General features: G+C 32.3%; 2 protein-coding genes across 8 annotated transcripts; both read right to left on the reverse strand.

Annotated features, from left to right (window-relative positions):
* Positions 1-4591: 4591 nt before the first annotated feature.
* Positions 4592-9851, reverse strand: LOC146907906 (uncharacterized). 4 transcript variants are annotated; one of them, XM_085722601.1, is made up of 4 exons: positions 9741-9851; positions 8485-8686; positions 5343-6236; positions 4592-4923 (listed from the first exon to the last, which is right to left on the reverse strand). In XM_085722601.1, the coding sequence occupies exons 2-3, from the start codon at positions 8602-8604 to the stop codon at positions 5358-5360; spliced, it is 999 nt and encodes a 332-aa protein (XP_085578727.1). In that variant the 5' UTR covers positions 8605-8686; positions 9741-9851; the 3' UTR covers positions 4592-4923; positions 5343-5357. The 4 variants fall into 4 exon arrangements, with proteins under 4 accessions (XP_085578727.1, XP_085578725.1, XP_085578728.1 ...); XM_085722599.1 differs by lacking the exon at positions 4592-4923 and having other exon boundaries at positions 5183-6236; XM_085722602.1 differs by lacking the exon at positions 4592-4923 and having other exon boundaries at positions 5183-6236; positions 8485-8627; positions 9741-9836.
* Positions 9852-12537: 2686 nt separating this feature from the next.
* LOC146907907 (uncharacterized) lies at positions 12538-23844 on the reverse strand. 4 transcript variants are annotated; one of them, XM_085722596.1, is made up of 5 exons: positions 23392-23839; positions 23128-23187; positions 20235-20410; positions 18659-19662; positions 12538-14484 (listed from the first exon to the last, which is right to left on the reverse strand). In XM_085722596.1, the coding sequence occupies exons 3-4, from the start codon at positions 20349-20351 to the stop codon at positions 18694-18696; spliced, it is 1086 nt and encodes a 361-aa protein (XP_085578722.1). In that variant the 5' UTR covers positions 20352-20410; positions 23128-23187; positions 23392-23839; the 3' UTR covers positions 12538-14484; positions 18659-18693. The 4 variants fall into 4 exon arrangements, with proteins under 4 accessions (XP_085578722.1, XP_085578723.1, XP_085578721.1 ...); XM_085722597.1 differs by lacking the exon at positions 12538-14484 and adding an exon at positions 14971-15370 and having other exon boundaries at positions 23135-23187; positions 23392-23844; XM_085722595.1 differs by lacking the exon at positions 12538-14484 and adding an exon at positions 14971-15370 and having other exon boundaries at positions 23392-23829.
* Between the last annotated feature and the right edge of the window lie 2 nt (positions 23845-23846).

Raw genomic sequence — 23846 nt, forward strand, 5'->3', positions numbered from 1 at the left:
AATAAATAAGAAATGATCTTCTAATCCCATCAGGATAATTTCTAACCCAACTTATACTCAAGATAGAAATTACAAAGGAAAGCCAGGATAGGATAGGAAAATGGTTTATTTTATCTTATCTCTTTGGTGCATCAAACATGAGATTTAAGCAGATAGAAATTACAAAGGAAAGCCAGGATAGGATAGGAAAATGGTTTATTTTATCTTATCCCTTTGGTGCATCAAACATGAGATTTAAGCAGGATATGATTAATGTATCATATTCTGTCTCTCTATCCTGATCATCAAACGCACCCTTAATTCTTTAATAATCATCATTGTATAAAAAAAAAAATCTTTAAAAATCATCGGTGTCAATAAATAAACAAAAACAAATGAGTTCGGCTAAAGAACATAAAACGTTTCCTAAAAAATTACATTTTTTGTAAGTAAAGATGCTTATGCATTTCATTAACAATAATATCGGTAATACAACGAGGGATGTGAAAATAAATAGTGGACTACTTGATAACACGATTCTCCAGTTATAGCATGAGTTACATCATTTGTTTGTCGTCTGTTGAACTTCACCCGAGAGTTTGTGAACTATGAATGAAAGAGTCTCTCGCATCCTGATATGATATGACTGATAACAATCAAGATAAAAAATAGAAAAAGAGAGAACAGGAACAACAAAGACGGCTAGGATTTCATAGAATACTGAATAGATTAATATTACAAAATGTTATGAGAGAATATATATTAATAAACCAAAGGGTTAATTAAGTTTTTAGTCCCTATAAATATTCATAGTTTTGGTTTTAGTCCCTATAAAATAAAATCACACTTTTTAGTCCCTATAAAATTTTCCATTAGCATTTTTAGTCCCTATAAAATTTTTCCATCAGCATTTTGGTCCCTATCAAAAAATTTCATCAACATTTTTGGTCCATGCTTAAGAAAAATGTCATAGAGACTAAAATGTGTGATTTTATTTTGTAGGGACTAAAAACTTAATTAACCCTAAACCAAATGGACTCTAACTTACTAATATAAAAGCCTAATAGCTTAAGCTCAATACTTTATTATCTAACACCTACCCTCAAACTCATGATGCATCAACAAGAAGCATTGTGAGTTTGTCAAACAAAATACGAAAAACGTACTAAATAATATAAACTTCTAACACTACCCCTCAAGATGAAGCTTACAAAGCTTGTTACAAATTAACCCAAAAAAATAAACCAAATTAGCTCGTAGCATAACCAATTAAGAGCCATAAGAACCATCGATCGGCCAAAGAGAGAAACCATCCAAGCAGAAGAACCATTTCAAACTAAACCAAACAAGAATCGGTAGGGTGAGGCAACCATACAGAAGAGCCAATCGAGAGAGAAACAACCAAAGAATCATCAAAAGTGGGAGAAGTGCAATCAGAAGAATCAAAAGGGGGAGAAGAAACCAAATTGTGAGAACTCGACTCACCAAACAACCAAATGTGAGAACTAGACTCACCAAACAACCAAATTGAAGAATCAAAAGGGGGAGAAGAACCAAATTGTCACCAAACAACCAAATGTGAGAACTAGACTCACCAAACAACCAAACCAATTGAAAGCGAATCCAAATCAAACCGAACTGAACCAAACGAACCATGCAAGGGCAAATTGACGAACCAATCTGAACCACACTGAACCAAGCTAAACCGAACGAAACTAAACCAACACAAACTGAAGAACCAAAACAAACCGAACCAAACGAACCAAGACCAAACCTTACGACTACATTTGTTAGTCTCGCAACAAAAATCAAACAAACTCCTACCCGTTCAAAAAGGAAAGTTGCGAATCCAACAAAACACAAACAACAACCCCAAAGAAGTAGACTACATCAAAAAACCAACAGAACCATTAACAAGAACAAGCACTTCATAGACACTAATAAACAAAAGACGCAAGACACAAATATATTTGGAGAAAACAAGCCAAAACTAACCACCACATCAAGCCATTTTTTTTTTTTGGACACAAAATGGCTACTAAGCAAATACGTAATACCACAAAACAAATGGCAAATAGCTTGACCAAAAGCAAAAAATTGCATAGTGCTTCAGCCTCCAGAAATCCAAACAAAATGAAATAAATGAAACAATGCAAGGTCATCCACCAATTACCAATAAAGTATCGTACACCACCAAACACTTTTTAATTATAATCATCGAATGCCTTAGTTTGAGTTCCTCAGATTAATTGGACAGAACGCCACAAAACAATAGAACAAGTCTTTAAAAATAATCAAATAACTCCCGAATCCGACAAATAGAATCAAACTTCAATCGAAATAACGAGCGACAGACAAAGCAAACAAATTCCAATTTTTTTTTATTTTGGGAACACAGCAGGGGAAGCACGAATCGTTCAAGGCGGATCAAACAAAGCTCTGATACCATGATAACAATCAAGATAAAAAAATAGAAAAAAGAGAATAGGAACAACAAAACGGCTAGGGTTTCATAGAATACCGGATAAATTAATATTACAAAATGTTAAGAGAGAATATATAATAAACCAAATGGACTCTAACTTACTAATATAAAAGCCTAATAGCTTAAGCCCGATACTTTATTATCTAACAATGACCAAATTCTGAAACATCTGGTTTGTTGGAGTGAAAAGCGACATTGGTTGTTTTAGAATCTGCTACAAAGTCGACATTGTACATATGCATGTCGCTTAACCATTCTATACCTAGCATTAAACAAACCTAAAGCGTCACCAATAGGAACAAAACATAAAAGATAGAAACCCATGGTTTTGACTAGAACAAAAGCTCTATCATCGTCGCACACAATTATACAAACGCATATACGATTCATAGACTGCAAAAAGGAAGCATCAATATTGCACTTGAGACGACCAGGGGTCGGCCTTTGCCAATGAACATCACGACCTGCAGTTGACGAGCAACATGACGACATGGGAAGCCTTGTGTGTGAAGCCAGAGCCAGAGTGGTTTGTTGATTGCTACTCGCACTAAGAGTGATACTAGCACCTGCCAGACTTCAATGTGGTAATGCGCTCTGTCAACTACGTTGGCACTAAATCACCATTCCAACTTTTAGAATTAGTATCCATTAAACTATCCACCGTAAAGTCGAAAACAAAATGTGCCCCTGAGATATTACCATTGATACAACCACCATTTAACAGCCAAGGTTCATCAAGAATGGGAATAGAGGCACTTGAACTTATACTCCATTGTGATCCACCACAGACAATAAATCGAGTGCGAAGAATACTATGCCAAACATAGGTAGGATTGTGACCCAATGGGGGGGGGGGGGGGGGGGGCGTGAGATAGCTTTTTGTAGGAAAGTACATGGCTTTAAAAATATGGAAAACAAGACATTGCGGTTCTGAGACAAATTTCCAACCTCGTTTACCTAACATTGCCAAGTTAAAAGTCGATTGATCCTTAAACCCCCATGTCACCATAGTTTTTATGCATTGATAGCTTCTCCCATGCCATCCAATTGATGCCACGACTATTGGTGCCAACATGCGCCCACCAGAAAGAATTCATCATTTTCTCTATAGATGTAATAAGGGTTGGTGGTAACTGAAAGATGCTTATGACATATGTCGGGATAGGCACTTGCTACTCCAAGAGTTAATCTATGTCAAACTCTATCTTAGATATACGAGAAAGTTGCATTCCTATCCCGCCCTATCATAGATGGTAGCCCCCAGATATTTTCCTGTGTCAAGAAATATTGCACTCCTAAAATGTTATTAATGATCAATTTCATGGAATCCGACAAATTCCGACTACAATAAATTTCAGATTTAGGTAAGCTAATGGTTTGTCTCGAGGCTTCCTTATAAGTAGTAAGAATGTCTTTCATTATTTGAGTTTGGTTCGCCTCAGCTTTAAAGAATAGGAAACAATCATCGACAAAGAGAAGATGAAACATTGGGGGTACACCTCTACAAAGTTGAGTACCATTAATAACATCACGATCTTCAGCATCTCAAATGAGAGATCCGCACAAATAATGAACAAATGCGGGGACAAAGACTCTCTTTGACATAAACCTCGCACAAGAATAACAAACCCAACTGATTTATTGTTGACCAGCACAGAGTAGTCAACCAACTCCACACAAATACTCATCCATTATATCCATCTATCATTAAAACTCATTTTCGTTGGTTAACGGCAATGCAAGTATAATAATATTGAGACAGGAGATTGTTGACTTATAATATTTAATATTCTAATATTCTCTTGAAAAGCAAAAGGATCATTTGTTTTGGAATAAGTTGTTTGTTAATAGATCACTTATCGTAGGCGGAGGGAATCATAACTTTCTTTACCAAAAACCCAACAAAATTTTAGTTTTACAAAGAAGTAACACTTTTAAGAAATGTTTGGTTTGACGCACCATTGATGTGTGGTGTTTATGCTAGACAAGTCTTTTAATTTTTTTGTCTGTCCAATATAGGTGCTTTAACAATAGTTATGTGACTACAAATGCTTATATTTTTTTGTTTGTTAACCCTTCTGTTCTTATAAGAAGTATGTATTAACAATTTAAAGTTCAACTAAGAGATAAGTAAAGTCCAACTAATAATTATTTTTATCAGGAATTGAACATATTCAACCAAACAATTCGCTTCAGAGGAAATTTATTAACTACTTAAGCTCAATTACTTGACAACCTAGTAACAATTTTTTTTTTCTCGATAAAAGAAGCCATAAAACTAAAAATAATAATCTACAACCATTCTATGTTAACACCTCTCATCATCATCCAGCCACAACATTTACCATTTACCATATATCATGAGTCAATCTTTCTTTTCGTCTTCCTTCTTCATGCGTTTACTAGTTTAGTGTAAGTGATTGACATTGTAATTTCAATGGATGAAATTCAAATCTTATCTGAGATAGTTATAAAATCATTATTAGTGTCACCGTTATCTATACCATTATATAAAAACAAATATTAACTATAAGTAAACTACCCTTTGGTCAAATTTTTTTCCTATCAAAATTATCGGTAGCAATCCAATTTTGTTTTAATTTTAATTCTAAAGTTGTGCCTAAATTATAGGAAATTTGAAAGCAAACTATGTTTTAGTTGAATATTTTTTTTCTTCAAATTTTATCATAGCAATCATATATATTTTCCAAATCTAAATTTAAAAACAACATAAAATATAAATAGTTCTCTAAAAAAATATAAATACAAGAAAATGCAACAGAAAGATACGGATAGATGGCCATGTAGTGACCGTCTTTCCGCCATGTCTAAGCACAAATAATTTGAATTCTTTTGCTAATTGGAACCATAGTCATACCTTTAGATGAACATGCTAGTTCAATTTTGATTCACGATCAACTGCACCTAAGGGAGATCTGGTCTCTATACTCATACATCTAGGGATGTATACATTATAATAGTAATTCATCATGCTCGTCATAGATTGGGATGGAAAGTACTCCATGACGAGCTTCGAAAATTTTGTGTAACTTGATAGCAAATTCAATTTTTTTAGAGATTCAAATTTCTTTTGCTCTTCCACTGTCCATGATTTTAAAGCATATTCTTCTATATCATCAAACTTCCGACTTGAATAACCGGTATCAATCTCCGATTTTAAGCATTCTCTAGCTTCACCAATGCGTTTTTTAACACGATTAACTAATGCAGGATTGTCACACGTGCATGAGTTGAGCATAGCATGTTTCATGTTGGCTTTGCCATCCCATTTACGAACTTCAGCTTGAAACCTAGGTCCAATGGGAATAACTGGTCTTGGAAGATGGTTACCCCTAGAGGGTAAAAAGTTCTTGAGTGAGTTAATGACTTCCATGTCTTCCTCTTTCGATTTCTCCTCTATTGATGTCTCGATACCATACAAATACCGATTACTCGCCATTAAATCTCTAGCATGGATATTAAAGCTATCTTGATTCACAAGGTAACTAGAACCCTTAATAGAATCATCAAAGTCACTTAGGTGAGAGCGGTCTTGTGTAGAAATACCACATAACTTTGCATTGTCATTTAGAGAAGGGGGAACATATTCTTGTGTTCCTTGTGTTCCATCCGATAGTGCAGAACATGATAGAGGATAAGATGAGTTCCTTCTTTGATCTTTGGCATTTTCACCACTATATTTCTCTTTACCGATGAGTTCAAAACTAGTAGCGCACTTACCATCATTTATGTATTGGTTAAATTTCCTCTTCTGATATACAAAAAAAAAAAATAAAAAAAATAATTTTGATTCTTAGGAGTATAAAACTATTTATGAAGCTATACACTTTTTAGAAAATTATATTACCAAAAGTTAATCCTTACCTTTTTAGAAAATTATACTTTAATTAACAATGTTAGAGTTTGTATTATCAAAAGTTAATCCTTACTTTTGAAATCATCTCAATTGGTTGTGTTTCAATAAAGTAACTTTTGAAATGATTTCAAAGGTAAGGTCTTAGCCTTGTAAATAAAATTAACGACCATTTTACAATTGTCTTTGAGATAATTTGAATTATGTCTCTAAAAGTTACAAGGCTAAGATCTTACCGCAAAATTTGCACCCCATGGACAAAATATTCATTCTTCTTTTCTCTTATATTTGAACTTATTAGAGAAAATTATACTTTCTTCTTCTAAAAGATATTTAAATTACATTTCCTCTCCAATGATATTAAAACTACATTCCCCTCCCTTAAAAATATAGTTACGCTTTATGGTCCGTTTGAATTGACATATTTATTAGCTTATGTAAAACAACTTATGTAAATAAATAAACATTTATGTATTATCCATAAGCTTGTCAAGGTATCTTATAAAAACAAACAACTTATGGAGTTACAATTTTCATTAGCGAAACTTATGAATTGACAAAAAAATATTTATTTGCATAAGCTCAAACATAAGTCAAATAGAACTTTATCTTTTAAATACAATTAATAATAAAGTAATGACAATTCATAATTAATTATCTTTAGCATTGAAAGTTATAACGAAATAAAAGTAAAATTCTTCTAAAATGGGATTCACAATTATTTGATACCATTATATGATTATGTTAAACTTGATCAAACAGAGACATAAGAAAAAATATTTCTCTCAAGCATCTTTAAAGGAGGACAATGAAATTTACTATGCATAATTACTTCTCAAGATAAGGTGATAGATCAATGGTAAGAGTTTAACATTGTAATCTTAATGTATAAATTTCATAATCGGCTGTGAAACATTCATCGGTGTCATTTAAATTAACAAAATATTTCCCCTTCACCTTTTTTTTTTAAATTACTTCTCAAAGAAAAGTATAGAATTGAACATTAGAAGGGAGATTAGTGTAATTCAAATTTCTCTAAAAAGTGGAAAGTGTAATTCACAAAAAATATTGATGATATTAAATCTATACCATAAATTTTCTCAAAAATAAATCATTGATCAACTTATAAATAAAAATTTACTAGTATTCCTTTAGGCCAAATACATTTTGCGGTCTTTTAAATTATTTAATTTTAGCAAATTAAATATTTAAAAATATTGTATCCAAATGTGTTAAAAAAATTCGTCCATTTCTATCAAAAATTGCTTACATGTTTGTTTTGATGCTCATAGTCATATGGCAAGTCAACTTTTAATAAATTACATTTTACAAAATATTAAAAATAAAAACATCTAAATTGAAATTATTTACGGTTCTTAAAATTCATTCAAATTTATGACATTATGAGTTTCAAACTCATAAATTGAACCATTAAAAAAAAATCATCATTTCGATCTACTGATCCATTGAAATCATCGTATTAGACATAATACTTTGTGGCCTTTTTTTGCTCATATGGCAAGTCCAAATAGTTTTTTAATTCAAAAAATTATATTTTATATAAAAAATTAAAAATAAAAACCTCTAAATTGAAATTATTTAGGGTTCTTCAAATTCATTAAAATTTATCAAATTCTGAGTTTCCGACCAAGAAATTGAACCATTAAAATCATCATTTTGATCTACGATCCATTGAATTCATCATATTAGACATGATACATTGTGTGCACTACAAGTTGCAGAAGGAGGTTAAAGAAGGAGGTAAGCCTAGTCAATTTTTATTTGAGGTTTTTATTTATAACAAAAAATAATTTAAAGATGTAATTTTAACTAAAGGACTACTTGTCATTGTCACGTCAGTACCGTTATATACACATCAACTTTATAACAACGTTTTTCTAATAGAAACTTAAAAACAAAGTAACGGTGTGGCCATTTTATGATTTAAAAGACTGATTTGATAAAAAAAAATATTAAAGGACTAATATGTTACAAATAAATAATATAAAAGACCACATGATGTATTTGTTATATCCTTTTAAATAAATTGAGACACCATAAATAAGACTTACATAATGTATACATACCTGTGGATGTTTAGAACTAGAATTCAAACTTACATAAGACTTAAATAATGTATACATACCTGTGGATTTTTGGAACTAGAATTCAAAAGCACTTGATCTTTGTGCTTTTGATTTTGAAGAATATGATGTGATGACTTCTCCTCACAAGGTTTGAAAGCTATAACTTTTGACCATATCATCGTATCTTTATCATTAATCAACCCTAAAACATATTTTTCAGGTCTTGTTACATCCGAGGTAAAGTATTCACAAGCATCGTAACTACAAGAAATTCACATTTACAAAAGGTGAAGCAAATGACAATGACAACCAAAAACCAAACAATAATTAACCAAGACTAAATCTAGCAACTTATGTGTACGGAAAATCCATAATCAAACCAAAGAACGAGAAAAAAAGAATGGAGGAACAAACACACCAAGATTTAGTTACCCAGTTCGACTCAAATTAACTATGTCTGGGGAGAGAGAAACTCTCCAATCCACTATCAACAATGTCAATCACTCAATCATTCAATGTCATGACATATTTTTATATTAACTTATTTTAAAATAAAATTAAATTTTGAATGTATTTTGTCTACAAGATATGATATGAACCAAACTTCAAGGTACCAAATTTTTTACCTATTAGATATGGTGAAATCTCTTAATCTAATAGTAAAAAAAAGTTTGGCATGTTACTCCGTCTATCCAATCTTGTTTGTGTAAGGTAGACAAGCCCCCTAAAATTATGGCTGCCAAAGGAATGTTAAAGAAGAAGAGAAAAAATTATGTTGGTCTCCCCTTATGCAGGTCACTTTGATTGAAGATTGTAGTATTGTACTATGTAGCCCATCATTCTTTTTAAAACCATTCCGAATGCAAAAAAAGGTTACAATATTCATTTATATTTTTATTTTGGTAAATAAAAGTTTAGGCAAATTAGATCTTGAGGACTCAACAAGGATCCTATTTGCAATTGGTCGACAACTTGGGAGGCTTCAAGATGGCCAAAAGACACTATGGAATGAGAATGACCATAGGTAATATAAGAAACAACCTAGTGAGCTTTAGATCTGAACAAAATATTGTTGGGAGACCAAAATCATATCTAAGTATCTAGAGACTAAAATTACAAGTAAGTTTGTCCTTTTACATTCTTCAATATATCAGGATGAGGAAGAAAACTCGTCAATAGACAAGGTAATTCACCCCAGAAAAAGAAGAAGCAATATACATAATAGAGAAAACACAGCAAAAGGAAAAATAACAAAAATCGTACCATAAAGAAAGAAGGAATACAACCGAAACAAGAAGGAAGAAAGATGACTAACCCAGATCAAGTATAAGCGCCCATGACAAATGAAAAAGCTAAATGAAGGATGTAGCATTGGTTCACAAAGAAGACATGAGTTAGGTAAAAAAAGAGTACTTTTGTAGTGAACCTAATGTTAGGTAAAAAAGGAGTACTTTTGTAGTGGTGGGTAATTGCTCTTATCCCATCTCTTTTTACTCATTCCCATCAAATAGTCGAGCGTGAGTTAATTCACGCAGATGTATTTACAGCGTGAGTTGTATTTTTCAGCGTGAATTAACTCACGTAAGACGGGAATAAACAAAAACAAATAGGAGAAGAGCAATTCTGTTTGTGGTGAACCTAATGGGCCTACATAGCAAGTCCAATAACAAATAAATCTAAAAAATGTTGAGTAAAATTTTACAATGAGATTTTCTTTTTACTTCCAACCAATTTCTCACGTGTCCTTTAAATTGACCATTTTACCCTCCGTTTAAATTTTATAACCCGAGGCATTTTTGGTGTAATTCAGATTTTATAATATGAGTGGTTTCGGATTTTATAATATTAGTGGTCTATTTCAAAACAATTTGAGATTTAGAAGGTTATGAAGTACAAGTTGAAATGGCACATCCCACTCCGATCATTCATACTAAGCTCACAATTACTGCTACAAAGATCTTTGTTTACCTTGTGTATGAAAGGCCAAGAGTGATATCATGACAAAAGAAAGAAGAAAATGAGAGAATGTGAGTTGAAATGCGAAATTGTGGAGAATGAGTGGATATTTAAAGGCAAAATGCAAACATAGACTGTAGCGACGGTCAATGGAGGGTTGAAACACGTGGTCAACAATAGAAATCCAGTCAAAAACACATCAAACATGCATGTAACTAGCCATACTTGCTGACCAAGCCATTGTCTACATTTTGGACTGGTTTAGAACATATAATATACCTGACTATCCCAAATTATATAATCTGAAATGTCCTCAGAGTGTATGAAAAATTATACTATTGAGGGTTGGGTATAATCCGAATTATATAATCCAAATCAGTCAAGTGCATGCATTTTCTGTAGTCCACATTACGCCAATAGTTTCTATGATTCATGACGCACAAAAACTTCTATAAATTAGCATATTTATACTTTAAATATAAACACCAAGCTAGTTGTAGTGTACTACAATGTCGGAAAACCTAATGTGTTTATGGTAGACATTAATGTCACACTACATGGCTTGAACGACCAGCTGAACGAAATCAACGGTCATATAAACCACAGACGAATAAGGGTGAACAATGTTGAGTATCTTTGTCTGTCAATAGACTCAGACGACGTGGCAATCATGTTCTCTATATTTGGTCAGCATAGTTCGAAGGGACCGATCGAGTTAGTCGCTTCCTTGATCATATCTTACCGAAATATTATGAAAAGTTTAGTTTAACCCAGAACCTACGAAGAATTCAGGGGTTGCATGGATAGACCAGATGAAGAATTAAGTTTGACTGATCTATAATCAAGTTTGTGTTTTATTATGTTGTTTTACGTCTTTAAATTATGTTGTTGAAAGTATATTGTTGTAATTGTGTTGTTGAAATTTTTATGATTAACATATGTTATTGTTGCTGTTGTTGAATTTGATTTAAGGGTTAATTATGTTTCTAGTCCCTATAAAATAGCGACCTTGTAAGTTTAGTCCCTACTTAATTTTAATAGTATTTTTAGTCCCTATAAAAAAAATTTACTTATAATTTTAGTCCCTGCTAAAACAAAGTTTGATTAATTATCCTTAAACTCTTAAATTTTTGAACGATTTTTTTGAGACAAGATTAGAACACTATGAAAGGTTCGTTTACTAAAATTTAGAATTTTCTGACATGAAATGAATTAAATATGAATTTTTTAAAACGACAAAAGTTAAAGATAAAAAGTAATAAAATCTGGATGTAGAAATCAAATTTTGCAATAATTTTTTGCGGACGAACTTTTAGTAATGTTCTAAACATGTCTGCAAAAAATTGTTCAAAAATTTAAGAGTTTAAGCATAAATTAAACAAATTTGAATTGAGTAGGGACTAATACTCAGTGCAGAAAAACAAAATTAGGGACTAAAAATGCTATTAAAATTAAGTAGGGACTAAACTTACAAGGTCGCTATTTTATAGGGACTAGAAACATAATTAACCCTTGATTTAATGACTTTTTTTTCAATCTCCTGTGTTCTGGAGAGGGTTTGGATTATGTAATTTGAACCCTCTCAAACCCTCTAAAGCTCAAGTTTTAACAAATTCTACGCATGTTTTAGATTATATAATCTGACATGTTTGAGAATGGTTTTGCATTATATAATCTAGAGCAATCCAAAATATGGATGGTGGCATTAAAAGTAATGTTTGGAGTCGCCACGCACACAAAAAAAATGGAATTTTCTCCTCAAATTTACAATGAGGGCAATAAATCACCATTTTAGGAGTCAAAAGTTTGATTTTAAAACCATGAGATTATTTTCAGGCGTGTGCTAAATTTTTGGGACAAAAACTGCAATTAATTACATTTCAAAGTAATTAACCGTTTAAATGATCAACTTGGCACCTTCACCATATTAGTTATGTAGCAAAGGTTGACATCCTTAAGTGACTTCTATGTAACATTATGTCATTAAAGGTTAACACATCTTTTTGGACTATAGTGATAGCGTATTTTTCAAACTATGCAACTACTTGGTTTGCCTACTTATAATTTCGAGAAAAAAGAGACATGTCAATTCAACATCCTAAGGGGACTGACGTGGGAAGAGTAATAAACGCACACAAGTGAGTGGGAGCACATCCTTTCGTAAACAAATCAATAACAACTATTGAGTCAGACTCAAGCAGTCGATAACACTTCTTCCAAGCTATAAAGGGCATATGATACCCCAAAGTTCTTATGTAAGTTGTAATTGATATTTGAACAACCATTTTTGATAATTTTTGTGATAATTTTCTTTCTCATATTTACATTGTGTTTTTATTTTCTCTCCTTGTTGTTTTGATTTTTGTGTCACTACCTCATTTTCTTTGTAAATTATAGTTGTTTCATAAGTTGTTCAAATAACACAACTCTATGTTTAGACAATCACCATCCACTTCCGGTGTCTAGCACAAGTGATGGATATGTAGAAAATATGGTAGTAAACTCTGAGACGTCCTGTTTGCTCCTATAAAAAATAACAATCTTTATCCGCTAAATCATAGAATATTCATGTTATTGTTAAGTTATAAATAATGTTAGCAACATATTCCTTAAGACATATTTTTCCACACACTTTTTTTATTGATTATAATTCATACGAGTTCCACCAAATTATATGGAATCCACATAATTTGATGGGTTTCATATACATTTTAACCAATCAAATAATGTAATAAAAAAAACATGGTAAGAAGTATGTTTGTAACACTCATCATTAAACCATTCAAATATTTTTTTCTGTCTTTATTGATTCAATATAGTATAGTTAGTTAGATTGATTAGTATAGTTAGTTAGTTAGATTCGTAACTTTGGTTATGAAGTAAGTTAGACCAACTAGTTGTATAAATAGGAACACTCTGTATCATTTCATATATTTTATCAATTACAACGACTCTCAAGAGCATCATTCTCTCTATCTTTCCATTTTATTAGATCTAGAACCAAGATATTCTCTGATTCATAATATGGTATTAGTGTGATATCCCATCTATGAAGATTGTTTTTCCTCTTTCATACTAGAAAAAGATGAAGAGGAGTTCGATGGTGATGAAGTTTTCAACACCTTCATACTAGCAATTCTAAAATGGGTTAATAGTGTTTTACCCCCTGTAATATAGGTCATTTTCGGTTTTACCCCCTGTAAAATGATTTTTTTGGATTACGTCCTTGTAATTCGAAGATTTTTGGTTTTGGACCTTCATGAATTTTGACTGTACATAATCGAAGATATGGCAGGGGGGTAAACCGAAATTTGCTCAAAATTAACAGGGGGTAAACCGAAATTTGCTCAAATTACTAGGGGGTAAACCTAAATTTGCTCAAATTACAGGGAGTGCAATTTTCCATGAAGGTCCAAAACCAAAAAATCTTCAAATTACAAGGATGAAATTAAAAAAAAATATTTTACAGGGGGGAAACCGGAAATGACCTATATTACAGGGGGGTAAAGCACTATATTTTTTTGTACAAGGGGGTAAAACGCTATTAACCCATTCAATTGCGCCTACAACCTTTAAAAATCAAATTGTCTTCTTCAGCTTCAGAAACACAATCGATTCAGTTTCATTCACTTCAATCAAATCAAACATTGATGGATTCACCAACAAGAATGGGGAGATAACTTGTGTTCTTGTTGCACATTGCCGATGACGAATTTACGTTTACCACTTTCAATAAGATATGGATATGCATACGACGTTTCTTCCATAAGGCCTTTTGCCTCTTAGTTCTTCGTCAGAAAACGGAAACTTCAAACCAGTATCACCACAGTCAACATGATACAACCTTTCGCATTACATGACAAATGAATCATCGATTTCAATCCTAGCTGAAGTGTTTCTTCAATTTTGTCGTGTGTCATTTGAAAAGGCTTTAACTAACAAAAGATTGTGGTGGATGGCTTAGACAGAGGTAAAAATTCATGATATCAACATAAATCTCAATAGTATCTCGAAAATAACTTGTACAAGATGGATATGATGATAATATATGCATATGTATACGACATTTCTTCCATAAGGCCTTTCGCCTCTTGGTTCTCCGTCTGAAAACGAAAACTTCATATCAGTATCACCACCGTCAACATGATATAGCCTTTTGAATTACATGACAAATGAATTGTCGATTTCAATCCTAGTTGAAGTGTTTCTACAATTTTGTCGTGTTTCGTTTGAAAAGGCTTTAACTAACAAAAGATTGTGTTCCCAATATTTTATTTTCTTGCAAACAAGTTTTCTACTGGAAAGCTATATGAAACTATAGCTCCCGAGTCTCTATGGGATAAATACTTTTTATACTATAACTTGGACAATATATACTTGCACTCGATCTCTCCACCTTTAAAATACTCATAGTATTTTGGGAGACACCAAGTTTTTGGCCTCACCGATTTATGTAAGCCGAATGCAAGTGAGAAAATTGATGAATCACATTTGGGATACTTTGAAATCCTTAACATAGATTGCATACCCACAATAGGTGTACTGATTAAAGATAAAGTTCCTATAATTTATAAGGAAACTCATGTCACTTGACGAATTGAAACATCTATTTTGAATCTACCAATACATGTAAAACAATCAGATGCAACAATTTGGCATGGCGATTAACACTTGATACCATTCACTAGGGGTAGTGATTTGAAACTAACAAGTGATAATTTACTTTGAGTTTTTATCCATTTCGCAAATAAAAATCAAAAGATAATTCGATGGCAACAAATAATTGAGCCCATGACCAAGGAGCGAAAATCAAGCTATCAACCGACTAGACCGAACCATCTTCTTTACCTTTCTTCTTCCAATTGTTTCACGGTTTCATCCAATTCATTCCGCTTCTATTTCTTCGTCATTATCAAATAGAGTTTTCATTTAAAATTGATATAACTTGCCTTATAACTCTTGAAATACAACGTGTTGCAATATCCAATCCTGAACAAATTGGAAACAAGATTGTAACAATTTGAAGTATTTTGAAATAAAAAACAAAGGACAAAAGAAGTTATTTTTTACTCATGAACAAATGTTAATAGAACAATTCCAGCATAGTTTTGACAAATCAAAAAGACAAATGTCTATAAGAGCAATATGCCAAAAACTTGATATACTCTTAGCAAATGTACTAAAAATGAATTGAAATAATAAAATTTATAAGTTCGTTTTCACAAGAATTGTTTCAATCTCAAAGCGACAATTTAATTAAAATAAGGTTTATGTATACTTTTAAAAAAAATGAAATTATTAAAAGAAAATGAATAACTATTTACTGTATCAATACTTAAAAAAAAAAAAGAAGTAAATAGTTACAAGACATTTGATAAGAAGTTAAAATGAAAATTTTATCTTGAGATTTGTGTATTTAACACATTGAAACACCAAAAAAATCGACAAAAAAACCCCCACCAAAAACAACATTTTCTACATGAAAGTTATCAATTGTTTCCATTTATTAATCCTTAACAAGTGTCTTTACCCCTAGGACACTTGTTGGCAAGACAAAAAAAAAAAAACTATTTATTGTATCATTCTTATTGACTATTGATGTCTTTTCCCCTATCATAAATCCAAAGCAGAAATATATGTAAATGAGTATTAAGAACACTTTGTAATACTCTTTCTAACACACAATCTCTTAGATGAAATCCACATAGATATCACCACTTTACTTTATGTTGACTCATTCGGGTTAAGAACCTCTCCATTTGTAATTTGTTCCATTTGTTGCAATTTGGAGAGAGATAGACACAAAAAAATAAGTGGTGAGTCCTATCACTAAGTGGATCCCACCATCATTTATTTTTTTGTGTATATCTCTCTCCAAATTGCAACAAATGGAACAAACTACAAATGGAGAGGATCTTTACCCGACTCATTTATAACGTGTAATACCCACATTGATTTTAACTAATAAGAAAGTAAGTATTAAAAAGTGTCAAAAAGAGAGTGTTATTAGCATTTCTTTAAAGTCATTCAAAGGAAAAATCTAGCTTTTCTATAAAGAATACAATTGGAAAGAAATAATTAATATTGCATTGGAAACTGAAAATAACATTCTTTTTGAAACAACTTTTATTGTTCAAGTCACAATCATTTTAAAACAGAGGGGGTATATAATTACACAACAATCAAGCTTATCCCACTAAGTGGGGTTGACTACATGAATCAAATTATGCCATAATGGTCTACTATAAACCATATTTAGATCCAACTCATTAATATGTAAATCGTTTTAATAGTTTTTCTAGGTCTCCCTCTATATCTTGTAATATGACTATCCTCCGTCATATCTACTTTTATTACTACAAAATCAACATACCTTCTTTCTACATGCTCAAATCACCTAAGCCTATTTACCACAATCTCTTCTATATAGGTGCCACCTTAACTCTCTCTTTGATAGTCATTTTTAATATTATTACGTCTAATCTTAACACACATCCAACGCAACATCATCATTTCCGCTAAACATACTTTATTCTTGTGTTGGTTCTTAACCACTGAACATTCTGTTTCATACAATATCGCCGGTCTAACAGTTGTCGAATAAAATTTTCCCTTCAACTTGAGCGATGCTTACATATCACATAAAACACTTGAAATTCTTCTTTATTTTAATCACTCAACTTAAATACGATGATTTACATCTACATTTCCTTGTTATTTTGTACTATTAACCCAATATATTTTAACCGTGTACCAAATGGTATGATCTCCAACTTTCACCCTTAAAGTAGGACTACTTCGCCTTTTGTTAAAATTACATTTTATAAACTCTGTCTTGCTTATACTCAGGTGGAAGCCATATATTTCTAAAGCTTGTCTATAACCTCCCACTCAATTGCTCCCTCGACTCTCCAAGTACCACATCATCTGCAAAAAATATACATCTCGATGCTAACTCTTAGATGTGTTCTGTAAGTACATCCAAAACTAAAGTAAAAAATAAGCACTTATGGCTGACCCTTGGTGCAATCGTATTGTTATGGAAAAATCGTCGTTAACCTCATCTTGCATCCTCACATAGTCAAAACTCACTCATACATATCTTGATAGCTCTTAATATCAACAATCCTAACCTCTTCTCTAGGGCTTTCTACAAAATCAGGTCCTAGTCAATTTATGCATTGCACAATATTGAGAAAACCCAAGTCCCACATCAGATAGATAAGACTCTTGATAATAGTTTATGAAGAGGAGACATTATTCATCTTATAAGCCATTTTTGTAAGAAAAAGTTAGCACTAATTTCAACATGGTATCAAAGCTTGTAGAATTCAAGGGTCACCTACCTATCCATGCATCAAACCCAAAGAGTGATGGGCGTGAGGGGGTGTATTGAGAAAAACCCAAGCCCCACATCGGATAGATAAACTCTTGATAAGAGTTTATAAAGAGGAGACGCCCCTCACCTTATAAGCCAGTTTTATAAGAGTGAGTTAGACCCCAATTTCAACACACAAGATTATCTTGTATGGGTGAAATAATGCTATCAACACACTCATTTATTGGTTAATATTCATATGGCTTCCACGAAATTTAAATGAAACCCACATATTTTGGTGAGATCCATATAAATTTTAACCAATTGAAGGGAATTCATATGGGTTCCACGAAATTTAAATGAAACCCACATATTTTGGTGAGATCCATATAAATTTTAACCAATTGAAGGGAATGTGATAGAAATTGTGTCAAAAAATGTGTTGCTAGCCCTTCTCTTTAAGAGTATTCAGAATCATATGTGCTCTACATAAGAAAATAAGTCAAAAAGGACTGGGATAGGTTGGCCAAGTTGGTAAAGATTAACTTCATATCCGACAATGACTTGATTTGAATTTTGTTGCCGATGTGAGGATCTCATTATAGGATAATATGCAAGTACGTTTGTAAGCTTTGTATTACTCCCCCGTCTCAAAGTAGGTGTCCTTTTGAGTTTTAGTGGAAAAGAATAATAAATATTGTATTGGTAATATAAAAGGGACAAAACATTTAAGACAAAGAAAAATATAAAAGAGGACACATATTTTAAGACGGAGGGAGTAACTTTGAAGATAGACTTCGTCTGGTAAACCGTCGAAACCTAACTCTCATAAATAAATGATTAATGCTGTACTTTTAATGACCACCTCTTCTAAATGGTGACTTTGCATATACACGAGCAACATATCAAACTACTGGCGTTCAATATTGCAATTTGTGAAATTGGAATCAAAATCATACCTTTTGATCAACATGCACGTTCAATCTTGTAGTTATCAATTTGGTTCACGATCAATACCGCCAAAGGAAGATCTTCTTTCTATACTCATACATCTAGGGATGTATACATTATAATAGTAATTTATCATGGACTTCATAGATTTGGATGGAAAGTACTTCATGGCAAGATTACAAAATTTTGTGCCACTTGATTGTGGATTCAATTTTACTAGGGATTCAAATTCCTTTTGTTCTTCCATTGTCCATGATTTTGAAACATCTTCTCCCATGTCATCAAACTTCCAACTTGAAAAAGCGGTACCGGACTTGAATTTTAAGCATTCTCTAGCTTCGCCAATATGTTTTTGAACGCAATCAACTGATTCAGGATTGTTATACGAGCATGAGTCAAGCCTACATTCATCAATACCTTTTGCATTGGTTTTAGATAAAGAAGGCATCGGCCAAATTTGGGTGCCCAACCACTTCAAACAATCATCGTTATTAGATTTATTGTTGGTTTTGGCCTCCCATTTAGGAACTTCAGCTTGAAACCTAGGTCCGATGGGAATAACTGGTCTTGGAAGATGGTTACCCCTAGAAGCTAAAAAGGTCTTGGGTGAGTGAATGATATCCATGTCTTCTTTTTTCGGTTTCTTCTTGATGGGTGTCTTAGGACTACAATAATAACTATTCTCATCCATTAAATCTCTAACATGGATATTCAGGTTCACTTGATTCGTAAGATAACTTGATCCCTTGATAGAATCATTGAAGTCATTTAGGTGAGAATAATCTTGTGCAGAAATACCACAAAATTCTTCTTTACCATTTTGTGGGGGGAAATCATATTTTTGTACTCCTTGTACAATAATTCTTTTTCCATCTCGTGGTGATGGACATGAGAGGCCAAGAGTTGGGTGCCTTCTTCGTTGGACATTTTCACAACCATGTTTCACTGTATCAATGAGTTCATAACTAGCAGCAAACTTACCATCATTATTGTTTTGACCCCGTTTCCTCTTCTGAAATAAAAATATATAAAAATGACTAATAATAATTGAGAATCGTCTTCACGAATTTCAATTTATAGGAATTGATTTAAGTAATTTCTTATGAAAAATTGAAATGATATGCATTCCCAATTTCAATTTTCTCATAATTTTTTTCCCAATCAATTGAGAAAATTGATTTCAATTTTTTGTCTCAGAGATAAGCTGGAATCGGACTGTGGAGATGAATATGCTGCAGCTTTGTTAATTTTTTTTTATCATGTCAAAACCGATCACTCAAGATCTTTTTAACTCTTTATGGATGTGTTTGAGACATGTCTAAGGAGTCTCTAAGCAAAAAAAAAAAAAGTTAACTTTTTTGGGACTTATCGTACAAGGGTAATACGGGTGTCGAACACAGACCTAAAGAGCGTCGAGCACCACGGCACAGATGTTGAACATCGACGCGTGTCAGATACCACGACACACCTAATTATAGAGGTGTGTTTGGTAGATAGAAACAAATATTAAATTCAAAATATATATTTACTACTTAAGCAAAATAAGAATTAAAGTAGGAAAATATAATTCACTCTGCATAATACCTGACTATTTTTAGAATTAGAATTCAAAAGCATTTGATCTTCGTACTTTTGGCTTTGAAGTGTATGATGTGATGACTTCTTTTCACCAGGGTTGAAAAGGTCTTTTGACCATATCATCGTTGAATCTCTACTATCAAATAGCCCAAAAGCACATTTTTCATGTGTAGTTGTTCAACCTGAAGCAAAGTATTCACAAGCATTGTAACTACACGAGATTCAGACTTACAAAAGGAAAAATATAAGAGACACCTTTAAATAATACTATTTAGAGATTTATAGATCTCCATGTATGCACTTCTTCAAAGTCTTTTATAAACTTATTCTTGAAAAGATAAGTGGTTAATGAACTTTAGTTGTGATAGCTAAATAACAAACAACCTACAATTATTTGTATAAATACTAACAAATAATTGAATCAAATTTGATCTCCTTGTCTACTTATTACCTATGTTGCATAGGTATAGGTGCGGTACTCAGTACAATACAAAGTATGTTAAAATATGGCTTGAACATGTGTTTATAAGGGGGCAGTCCTCATCTCACAAGCCGGTTTTGTAAGATTGTATTAGACCCAACCATGATTTATTAAGTGGAGGATATCCTCACCTCAAAAGCCAATTTTGTGAGATTGTATTGGGCTCAACCACGATTTATAATAAAGTACAAGTAAGGTTAAGCCGATTTTGTGAGGTTGTATTGGGCTCAACCACGATTTATAAGAAAGTACAAGTAAGGTTGCCAAAATTGAGATTTTGCTTCAGAATAAAAGGGGATAACAAAATAGCAATCGAATGATTTTACTCTATACTTTTGTAGGATCAAAAGGTGTAGCAAAATCGCAATCAAGAACAAAGGATTCTAACAAAACAAAAATAATATAAATATATATTATAAAGTGCATAAAGTCATAAACTACTCAAATTTTCAAATCTTAAGACACCAAGTCTCAAATGTTAAACATAGATCACGAACTCGCCAATTATATCATCCATCCACCATTATATATATTAAACCAAATTTAATACAATATACCTAAATAACTTTTACATTGATAATACAATATACCTAAATAACTTTTACATTGATTTTATACCATAAAAAAAGGACAACCCGGTGCACTAAAGTTCCGCATACGCAGGGTCCGGGAAGGGATCCCACCATTTGGTGTATTATACGCAGCCTTACCCTATTTTTTTACACAAGAGGCTGTTTCCAGGACTTGAACCCGTGACCTTTCAGTCACATGACAATTTTACCAGTTGCGCCAAGGTTACCCCTCATTGATTTTATACCATAAACCAAATATTATTCCATTAAGTGGGGTCAAAAGATAATAAAATAACCTATGTAATTGGTAAAGATTAGGGATAGAAAAAAAGGGCTAGTCGGCCCCGTTCCGTCCAGTCAATGACTCATCTAAAAGGGAGCCCAGCGGGACGGACCAACTAGAGATGTGGGGTTGAAAATCTCACCCCACCCCGTTTTATGGCGAATCGACGGATTGACCTGTCAATGTTTTTTTTACAATATTAACTAAAAACTTCACATAAACAATGTAAAAATATAAATTTAAAGTCAATTCCAGGGAAAAAAAATTGGTGGTGGTGGCCGGGGTTTGAACCCCGGAATTTTCCCTACCAACTGAGCTAAGTTCACGAGGTTTATTCCAGGAAATTTAAATATATAACTAATGACTCCACTTAAAATTTGAAAATAATCATTCCACCCCGCTAAAAAAAATGGGTTAAACAAGCCAACCCGGCAGGTCCAACCCATTTTGTCATCCCTAGTAAAGATGTCACCATCTTTTGTAAATACGTTGTTTGTTGTCAATTGGTAACTATGTTTTGGATCAATACAGTTTCCTTTAAGTAACCGTGTCACAAATCCGACTTGAGAACCAGGATTGGCGAGGAAGACAGGCGGGATCTGAAGGATTTTAAGATTCTATCGCTCCCATGTGTTTTGCGGCGATCCAAAACGCCTCCACCATGAGGATTTTTTTTTTATTATATAGAATCAGGTTGCAACCCAATTCAAAATTGCCTAGAATCGCTCAGAATCGTATAAAATCCTGACTATGCTGTGATTTTAGGTTCTCGAGTGATTGTATTGCGATATCACCACGATTTAACTCATTTTTTCTATTTTACAATCAATTTGGATTGATGAGGGTAAGCAAAATTGCAAATTCGTACAATTTTACGATTTAGACTCTATTTGGTAAAAAAACGTGCATAACTGATAAGCTAGTTTATAGCGAATGAGTTTATAGCAGATGACTTATAATTATAAGTGATAGCAAATAAACTATATGATTGAATTTGTAATGTTTAGTAAAATTAACAGTTGATATAGCTAATAAATATGAAATGACATAAAAAATTGTGCATTTAACTAATATTTATAGTTAATACTTAATAGTGCTTTTCCCCTGAAATATAGGTCATTTCCGGATTTACCCCTGTAAAAAAATAAAATTTGGTTTTCGTCCTTGTAATTTTTTTTTTCCTTCAGAATACCCTATAATAGTCCATTTTCAGAACTTTTTTTTTTTTCCAGAAATTTTGGTTTTTGAATGGTCTATTAAGGGGTATTTTGAAAAAAAAAATTACAAGGACGAAAAGAAAATTAAAAGGTCAACCCCGAAGATGACCTATATTACAAGGGATAAAAAACTATTAACCCTGAGATAAAAAATGATAAGCTATAAGTTTTAAGTTATAAACTACGATTAACTTATCACAAACCACTATAAGCTCAAAAACAAGTATTACTAAAAAAATCTAAATCAAATGACGAATTAATATTTAACAGAGTTGAGCTTAACAGAAGAGACTAAACTCACATAACATGACAAATTAATATTTTAATCATGATAAAAAAGAGTTACCTGATACCCGTATTTAATGTCTGACACGCCTCAATTATTATTATCTCAGGTGGAGGGAACCTATCAAAAACAAACAAAACTAGATCTAAACAAAATAGTTCTTGAAGATCAAGCTCAGATCTCAGATATGGGTTTCAGGCTTAAATTACAATTATGTTTCTTCTACTCTTTCTTTAGATTCTTCAATTCATAAGAAAAAGAAATTCAAACCATAGAAAAAGTATAGAAAACGCCTGCAATAGGAAAAATAAAGAAATGACTCACCACGTATCAAGAAGAAGCACACATGACACATGAAAGGAAGGATGTGCTGATGGCTCCCTTCAACAATAAAGACATGTGCTAGGGTAGAAACTGGAGTTTTATAGTGAAGCCAATGGGCCTACATAGTAAGCCCAATAACCAACAATCCAAGGCCTATAGACATCTTTTGACATATTTGTCTCCTCAAATTACTCTCAACTTTCAATATAAATAACACGTATAAATAAACAAGAGTAAATTTAATTATTAAAAAAAAAAGTTTAATGGTGGTGGGTTGACAATACAAAACAATTGTGATTAGTTGTATGTGCAAAATTGTTATGTAATGTCGACCCACCACCATTAAACTTTAATAAAAAATGTAATAACATTAATCATTATTGTCCATGATATATCATTTTTTTCCTATCATTTATCCTTTAAAAAAGATAATGGGTGTGAGTAAATTCAAAATT

This window comes from Medicago sativa, chromosome 7 (assembly GCF_051527215.1).
Source record: "Medicago sativa cultivar Bolivia chromosome 7, Bolivia_mono, whole genome shotgun sequence".
NCBI classification, from domain to species: domain Eukaryota; kingdom Viridiplantae; phylum Streptophyta; class Magnoliopsida; order Fabales; family Fabaceae; genus Medicago; species Medicago sativa.

Coding starts and splice junctions, on each gene's coding strand:
- LOC146907906 (XM_085722601.1), bottom strand. CDS start 8,604: ATGATATGGTCAAAAGTTATAGCTTTCAAACCTTGTGAGGAGAAGTCA. Junction 6,237..8,484: donor CTAGTTCCAAAAATCCACAG/GTATGTATACAT, acceptor TTTGTATATCAG/AAGAGGAAATTTAACCAATA.
- LOC146907907 (XM_085722596.1), bottom strand. CDS start 20,351: ATGATATGGTCAAAAGACCTTTTCAACCCTGGTGAAAAGAAGTCATCA. Junction 19,663..20,234: donor CTAATTCTAAAAATAGTCAG/GTATTATGCAGA, acceptor TTTTTATTTCAG/AAGAGGAAACGGGGTCAAAA.